General features: G+C 33.6%; 1 protein-coding gene across 1 annotated transcript; it reads right to left on the bottom strand.

Annotated features, from left to right (window-relative positions):
• Positions 1-5,012: 5,012 nt before the first annotated feature.
• Positions 5,013-6,681, bottom strand: LOC127171320 (serine/threonine-protein kinase pim-2). The gene is made up of 6 exons (XM_051119894.1): positions 6,604-6,681; positions 6,424-6,474; positions 5,882-6,260; positions 5,595-5,771; positions 5,402-5,490; positions 5,013-5,275 (listed from the first exon to the last, which is right to left on the bottom strand). Exons 1-6 carry the CDS (start codon positions 6,661-6,663, stop codon positions 5,264-5,266), a joined length of 768 nt encoding a protein of 255 aa, XP_050975851.1. The 5' UTR covers positions 6,664-6,681; the 3' UTR covers positions 5,013-5,263.
• Positions 6,682-9,348: the final 2,667 nt, after the last annotated feature.

Here is a 9,348-nt window from a genome sequence, read left to right as displayed (position 1 = left end):
TCAGGTAGCAACACAGTATTAAGAATTCAGTGTATGTAAACTTTTGAACAATGTAATTTTTACAAACTCAGCTATTATTTTATCTTGTGAACTATACACTATCAGAAAAAAAGGTACAGTTCTGTTGCTGGGGCAGTACCCTAAGGTACAAAAGTGAAAAGCTACATTTTTTTACCTTATTTACCCCTGAATAGTACATATTAGTACCATTTTAGTACTTTGCACTGCCCCAGCCCCAGTGACAGAACTGTACCTTTTTTTCTGACAGTGTTCAGTCTTTTGTGTGAAATATCTTATTCAGGTCGGCAGTAAATAAAAAAAATAACATGCATTTTGTATGATCCCTCTTATTTTGATAAAATATTTAACATTTTGCAGGTTCTGCAAGGTCTATGTAAACTTACGACCTCAACTGTAAACTTGAAGATCAGTTAATATTATATTTCATATTATGAACTGTTTGTGGATGGATCTTTCACAATAGTAAAGCCATCGCTGAGATATGTCTTTAAAAAATGACATTAATATTTGATGTACAAAACACAACAATGGCAACACTCAATAAATAAAATCAGCACTTACAACATAAACCAACATTACAAAATAAACAAACTAGACAAACTGCTAAAAGTTAACCAAAAAAGTTCAATAGCACAAATAGAAAATTTCAAAGAGTGCAGTTAGATACAAGAGAAGTCCTGTGAAATTATGACGTTATCCCTTAGAGAAAAATAATTAGAAAAAAAGAAAATATTTACAGATTGTGTATACCAAATATGCTGCTGAAAAAATAAGTTATATGAACCATTTGTGTTAAATATGGTCTGAAAAATCTACAGAGGTCTGGAAATTTGAGTCTTGAAAGGTATGACATTTTGAAATAGAAAATGTGTAGGAACACTGCTGTTAATTTAGCTTGTTCATATTTTTCACAGAAAGTCACATGAACTTTGACCCAAGTCCAGCCGTCTAAAGCCACACTTCACTTGGTATGTGTTTCAATGTTATTGTTTAAAAAAATCTTGCCTTTTTTACAGTTTTTTTTTTTTTTTTTAACAGTAAGCTAAATTATACCACTTCAAGACCCACAAATCCTGTAATATCTTTGTTAATCTTATGAAATTTAAAGATCTTTAGACAAGATTTTTAAAATATAAATGGTGGTACAATTTATATAAAATATCAGAATTCTTAGTCTTGCAGTTTTTCACAATAGGTATCTGTGTCTATGCTTGTTCAATGATGTACCATAGAATTTGAGTAAGCTGACTAAAATGTTCACACAGTCTGTATGTAAAAAAAAAATACCTAGCAAATTCACAAAATTGTTTAGAATTCCTACCAATGTGTCTTTTAATGTCTTTTGCTCATATTTATTTTAGGGAGACACATGAACTACAACACCTCCAGTCCGACTGTCTCAGATATCACTTCAGCTTCTGGCTTTATAAAATTACGTCTATTAAACACTTATTGTCTTGTCAGTTTACACATGCATTTTATGTTTAGAAATAATCTGTGCATACTGTCTTCAGTAAATCCAAACAGAGTACACCAGGCCATGCACCATGGAGTGAACAGGGGTGAGAAGCACATAGTACACCAGGACACTCACCATGGAGCACACCATGGAGTACACCAGGGCATATACCACAGAGCACACCATGCAGCACACCAGGACACAGGTTATGGAGCACACCAGGGAACACTGCATGATCGGGTCAATGGTAATGATCAATCAAAGCCTTTTCTTTTTCTTTTCTTTAGAAGTTTGCTTGCAGTTTCCCTAAAAAAATAGATCATCTGGATCAGTGGTTCCCAACCATGTTCCTGGAGGCAACACTGTATGTTTTTCATGTCTCCTTAATCAAACACACCTGATTCAGGTCTTCAGCTTATGAGTAGATCGTGTCCAGTGTAGACACGGTGTAAAGCACTAAAATTAAAACAGCGATTAGAGTGATCCTGCTCTGAGATCAGCTCTAGGGTGGGAGATGTATAATTTAATTATACATCAATATAATTCAATTTCAATTAAATGTCGTGAAGATTTTTAAGGAGCTCTGTTGACGCATATGTCAATTACATATGTATGTAAAATATTGTTTTGAAACATTGTGCTACCTTGTCACTCTGATCTCTGAGGTCTAATGTTATATATCAGTCCAGTACACTGTTGTGCTCATTCAAAATCATTATTTATTTGTTAGCGTTGACAGTGGAATCAACAGATGAGACGTGTGAGTGCTCTATTGAGGCCAAGTAATTTCTTCTACTCAGCCTCTACGGCAACAACTGCTTTTCTCTAACAACGAGTTATCTAGGCTAAACAAGCTCATGTCTATTTACATGTGAAAGAACAGGCTTCTTATGCCATACATTATTGGTTGTAGCTGGGCAGCCAATCATAAAAATCAATCCCAGTTTGGATTTCCAACCTTTTTAAAATCACATGATTTTAATAAGATGCTTTTAACATATTTGTTCATTGTGTCAAAGTAAAAATTTTATGAGAATAATCCACAATGTGGTTGTATAATAATTAAATGTACGTTCTTTCCATTAACTGTGCATCTGTATCTGTAGGGCAAGCAGCATGAACATTCTTGTGTATTTGTACAGATAGGTTGTACATATTGTATATAGATAGATAGACAGGTAGATCATGACAGGGAGCTCTCAGACTCGAGCGGGTTCAGAAGTGACAAAAAAAAAAAACTTTTGTGAGAAGTCTAAAGGACTGCAGGGGAATGTATTATGAAACTCTACAAGGGAACAGCACAATGTAAATACAGATCAAAATTTATTATACATGATCTTACAAAACTCCTTTATACATTTTCTTGCAACATTTCTTAAAAATTTTCTTACAAAATGTCCAATACATTTTCTTATAAATTTTCTTACAAAATGTCTAATATATTTGCTTATAAACATTCTTACAAAATTTCTTATATTTTTATTACAAATGTTCTTATAAATTTTCTTACAAAATGTTTAATATATTTTCCTATAAATTTTCTTACAAAGTGTCTAATATATTTTCTAGCTAATTGTCTAATACATTTTCCTATCAATTTTCTTACAAAAATTCTTATAATTTTTTAACAGATTTTCTTATAAATTTTCTTACAAAATGTCTAATATATTTTCTTATAAATATTCTTACAAAATTTCTTATAATTTTCTTACAAATTTTCTTAGAAATGTTCTTACAAAATTCATATATTTTTTTTTACAAATTTTCTTACAAAATGTCTAATACATTTTCCTATAAATATTATTACAAAATTTCTCATAATTTTCTTACAAATTTTCTAATACACGTTTTTTCAAATTTTATAAAATGTCTGCAAATTTTTTTATGTGCATAGATACATCTGTAAATGTCTAATACATTTTCTTATAAATATTTGTACAAATTTTCTTACAAAATGTCTAATACATTTTCTTATAAATATTTGCACAAATTTCTTATACATGTTTATACAAATATTACGAAATGTCTGATACGTTTTCTTAAAAATATTTGTACAAATTTCTTATACGTTTCTTACAAATTTACTTACGAAATGTATAATATGTTTTCTTCTAAATATTTGTACACATTTTTTTATACATGTTCATACAAATCTTACAAAATGTCTAATACAGGGGTGCCCAACCCTGTTCCTGGAGATTGAACTTCCTGCAGAGTTCCAACCCTGATCAAACACACCTGTCTGTAATTGATCAGGGTTGGAGCTGATCTCCAAAAATAGGGTTGTCTTATACATTTTCTTATAAATATTTGTGCAAATTTCTTATACAACATGTTCTTAAATTTACAAAATGTCTAATACATTTTCTTATAAATATTTGTGCAAATTTCTTATACGTTTCTTACAAATTTACTTACAAAATGTCTAATACATTTTCTTATAAATATTTGTACAAATTTCTTATACATTTCTTACAAATTTACTTACAAAATGTCTAATACAGGGATTATAAATATGTTCCACAAATTTCTATACGTTTATGCAAAGTTTTTACAAAAGCTCCAACCCTGATCAAACACACCTGTCTGTAATTATCAAATGTCTAATTAAGATCCTAAAGATCCTATAGTTGGTTCAGGTGTGTTTGATCAGGGTTGGAGCTGAACTCTGCAGGAAGGTAGATCTCCAAGAACAGGATTGAGCACCCCTGCTCTAATACATTTTCTTATAAATATTTGTACAAATTTCTTATACATGTTCTTACAAATTTACTTACAAAATGTCTGAAATGTCTAATACATTTTATAATAAATTTATTTGAAATGTCTAAAAATTTCTTATACATTATCTTATTTTTTACAAATTTTCTTACGAAATGTCTAATTTTCTTATAAATATTTGCACAAATTTCTTACACGTTTATACAAATTTTACAAAATGTCTAATACAGGGGTGCCCAACCCTGTTCCTGGAGATCGACCTTCCTGCAGAGTTCAGTTCCAACCCTGATCAAACACACCTGTCTGTAATTAAGTGCCCCTTCAGATCCTAATTAGTTGGTTCAGGTGTGTTTGATCAGGGTTGGAGCTGAACTCTGCAGGAAGGTAGATCTCCAGGAACAGTGCTGAGCACTCCTGGTCTAATACGTTTTCTTATAAATATTTGTACAAATTTCTTATACAACATGTTCTTAAATTTAAGAAATGTCTAATACATTTTCTTATAAATATTTGTGCAAATTTCTTATACATTTCTTACAAATTTACTTATGAAATGTCTAATACGTTTTCTTATAAATATTTGTACAAATTTCTTTACATGTTCTTAAATTTACGAAATGTCTAATACATTTTCTTATAAATATTTGTACAAATTTCTTATACAACATGTTGTTAAATTTACAAAATGTCTAATACATTTTCTTATAAATATCTGTACAAATGTCTTATACAACATGTTCTTACAAATTTTCTTATAAAATGTCTAATGGATTTTCTTGTAAATATTTGTACAAATGTCTAATGCATTTTCTTATAAATATTTGTACAAATGTCTAATAGATTTTCTTACATAAAGTCAAAAATCCCCAGAAATTCCCAAGCAAGCAAGGCCGACCCTACCAGGCCAGACACTACCGGGACTTGTTGGCCCCACAATATGCTAAGGCCTGAGTGGTCTGATGGAAAGGCCACTCTTGTCAGCCCGCCAGACGCAAAGCTGACTAAAGGCAGAAGACAACAGGATAGTTGTGACACGAGTTGTTTTCTGAGGTTCTTTGTGTCTTACTCCGTGACCTGAAACAATAAGATAAAGTCAGCGATTTTTGTCTGAATACATGACATTTAGAGAAAAAATTACTCTGAGTTAATAATGACTAGAGATTGAACCAAACCAACAAAAGATAATCTTAGACTTTGTACCTTAAACCAGTCATGGAGATGCATCTTGTCCAGACTGAGTCTGTTCTTTGGCTTGGGCTGCAGGCAAGCACAAATCATCTGGCAGCATTCTGTGCAAAAAGACAAGAAAGACATTTGATTATAAACTTGTACTTTATACCTACTGTCTTTGAAACTATTGGATTTTTTTGTTGAATGATGATGAAAATCTCACCTTGTGACAAGCCATGTCTGGTCCAGAGGTTTACACTAATCATGTGCCGGTCGTAGGGTTTAGGACATTCCCCACAGAGCATTTCATACAGCATGAACCCTAGTGTCCACACTGTCGTCGGTTTTGCATGGTACTTGCCCTTCATGTAGAACTCAGGTGGACAGCACACTCTTGTGCCTGCAGGAAAAATATCTCATGTTTAATACACTATCGCAGCATGCTGACTATATATATAGGATGCATTTCTGTGAGATAATTAACAAAGCAATTCATAACACATACTGTACCTTGAAAGTCTTTGAAGGCAAATTTTGTCATGAGCGTTCCGCACCCAAAGTCAATTAATTTGACCTCCATGGTGTCCTGCTTCACCAGCAGGTTCTCCAGTTTTATATCACGATGAAAGACGCCACGTTTACAGCAAGTTTGAGCAGCATCAATGGCTTGCCGCATAATAATTCGTGCCGTCCCCTCGTCAAGCTTTCCTCCATGGAATTCCACAAAACTAAACAAGTCCATGCAAGGCATGGGCCGCTCTATAACCATCACATAGTAGTCTTTGTCGTCCACCCAGTCAAGCAGTTTAATAATCTGGGGAATGCTGGGACCCTCATTGGCCTTGAGCATCAGGCCAATCTCCATGGGAAAGTGTTTGGGATGACCAGGCTAAAAGAAAGAAGATATGATGCTTAGATAGAGGTAGTTTCCCAAATAATGACTTAGTTTACAAATCAAAACAGTTTGCTCATTTGTAGTCCTTAATTAACAATAATATAAAGATGTTATATACTGAAAACAGTGACTTGGAGGCAGAGTGCAGTCCACTTACCACTTTCAAAGATGGCATGTCCTGCATCTTCATTGAACATTTCAGAGCCACCTAATCAACAAAACAAAGAATTAACAATTAGCATGTGCAAATATTTGATATCACTCCAGTTATTAATTCTGAACAGATTTGCAAAGATTTTAAGTAAAAAAAAAAAAAAAAAAAAAAAAAAAATGAAACCTTAAGTCCGTCGTTGCAGCGAGTTCCTTCATAAATGGTGCCACATCCTCCTTCACCCATCTTGCAGCCAACTTTATACTGGCCACGAAGATGACCTATTAACAGACAAGCAATTGTGGTTAGTATGAAATGCAATTTCATATTACACTGTATAAGGCTTAAAATAACCTTTTGTAATTCTCATAGATTTCCTATTCTTACCCTTGTCCAGTATGTTCTGCACAAGCTGTTCCTCAGCAGCATGGTCTTCAGGAGCTGGAGCTAAAATATGAATCAAATCAAATAAATATTATAAATAAAATATTGCACACTCATATTATAATGGTTCTTTGTTTTCTTACTTGATATCCTAAAAATTAAACTATTTAAACTGTTACTTTAAGATGTTTAGTGTGATAATGACAGCAGTGTTTGTTTTAATTGGAATAACAGAAGTTCCTGTAATTGTGGAACCAGTCATTTATCAATATTTGCATCATCATGACATGTTGATGTAATTGTACCATCGCTATTTATCCAGGAATTTTCCGCCTCTGTCCCGTAAGTCGTCTCAGCCTTGTCCAGGTCATATGTTCCAGAGCTGAGGCAAGGAAAGTGAAAAGAGGGCCACTTCCAGAAGCGTCTCTTCTTCTTCTTCCCTCTCTCTGCCTCGTTTCCCCCTTCATCAGTCTCAACAGCACCATCAGGCGCCTCATCAGGCGGATTAGGATTACTGTTCTCTGATTTGGTGGGGGTCTCTTTGGGCTGTACACAGGGTTCATTTACACTCTGGCCTATTAACAGACAAACAACTGTGGTTAGGAAATTCAATTGTATGTATGTATTTGATTTATTTTATAATTTATAATAACATTTTCTAGGGTAAATGTACCTGTTAAGCTCACGTACCCATTAAGCACACTTCCATATTAGAACTCAGATTATAAAATTAAAAAAATAATAATGTATTATCCTACTTGATGTCTTAACCAATTTATGTGTACATAACTCCTGTAATTTCAAGTCAATCAGACCATTGCACACCAAGATATGGGTCTCCATGTCTTGCCATTTTGAAAGCTGTCTAAAAAGTTTCACCAAAAGAGGAGCCCTTTAAATGTGCATTTTTTTGATGTTTTGGGTAAGTCTGAAGCTAAAAAAACTGTGACCATCATACACTACGCAATGTTCTATGGCATCAGTCGACTCAAATCTGCAGACTGACGGGATGTGAGGTTGTATCGCAGGATGGAAACGCCTTTTGCTTTGCATAAAATAAATGGATTTTGTTCGTTATTGTAATACTGTATTTAATACTGTAAACTATGCATTTTTCACCCAAATAAATTCACTTTTCACACTTGTCTTGTATTTTGTCCATGTGTTTTTGCTTAATAATAAATGTTAATTTTCTGATTATTGCTGTTGCCTCTAGTAACTCTGTGTTTTTAAGTTCCAGTCCATTTTAAACCAGCAATATAATAATTTTTAAACAATAGTTGACTTAATTAAAATAACCCAGCATGTGTTCTGTCCAATATTTAGCCAGCGCTGGGTTGCCAAATAACCCAAGTTGAGTTGTTTTTAAACCAGCATTGTACTTCTAGTACTAAAACCAATATTGTGTGCCCTAAACATGTCTTAATGTAGATTTTTGTGAGCTTAATAGGTACATTTACCGTAATTTTCATATATTTCTTATTCATATCATTGTTCAGGACAATCAAGTAAAATAAATGAGTAAAATATGAATCTAATTATTGTGGTTGTTCATTTAGGGAAAAATTTGAAATGATATCCTACACATTAAACTTCTCTACACAATGTAAATCAGTTTGTCTCTGGTAATGATGACATCTAATGAAGTTCAGATTCTCAGATAAAGTTTGAACATCTTTAATTCAGTTTCTGGTATTTAAACTGTTACTTCAAAATGTTTGGCGTTATAACAATAGTATTTTGTTTGTTAGTTTTTCCTTTTTTTAATGAAAAAGAAGAATTAACAGAAGTTCTTGTAATTTGACAATCATTTATAAATCATATAGTCATAACAGTCATTTATAAATATATGCATCATCATCATGACATGTTGAGGTGATTGTACCATTGCTGTGTGTTCCCGCCTCAATCCCGTATTTCTTCTCAGCCTCGTTCAGGTCATATTCTCCACTTCTGAGGCAAGGAAAGTGAAGAGCGGGCCGCTTCCAGAAGCGGTTCTTCTCTCTCCCCGCCTCCTTTCTCCCTCCATCGGTCTCAACCGCACCAACAGGTGCCTCAACAGGCGGATCAGGATGACGGCTGTCTGCCATGAGGGTATCTTTCGGTTGTACACAGGGTAAGCGTAACATTTCACTCTCCGAAACTTCACTCTCTTTTTTCAGTCTTGAAAGCAGTCCCATAACAACACTGTTCGCTTATAGGAGCTATCAAATATTATCCGAAACTTCAACCGATGAAAATTAGCAAGTGACTTTCGTGCCTTTAAGTGACCTAAGATGCGAGCTATGATCAAGTAACTAAAATGACTTTAAGTACCATAATAGGCGAGCTATGATCAAGTAGCTATCATGACTTTAAGTACCTTAATCGGCGAGCTATGAGCAAGTGACTTTTTCGTGCAGTCGGTGACGTCATATAGGCTCGCTCCTTTCGAACGCGAGAATTCTAATCCAATTAACGTTAGAATTCTAATTTAATTAGAATCCAATATGTACTGTGTACACCGCGGGTTCTAAGTATAGCAGTTTTATCAATTTTATGAGGCTT

Source organism: Labeo rohita, chromosome 9 (genome assembly GCF_022985175.1).
Source record: "Labeo rohita strain BAU-BD-2019 chromosome 9, IGBB_LRoh.1.0, whole genome shotgun sequence".
Classification (NCBI taxonomy): domain Eukaryota; kingdom Metazoa; phylum Chordata; class Actinopteri; order Cypriniformes; family Cyprinidae; genus Labeo; species Labeo rohita.
This window is presented reverse-complemented; position numbering and strand designations above follow the sequence as displayed.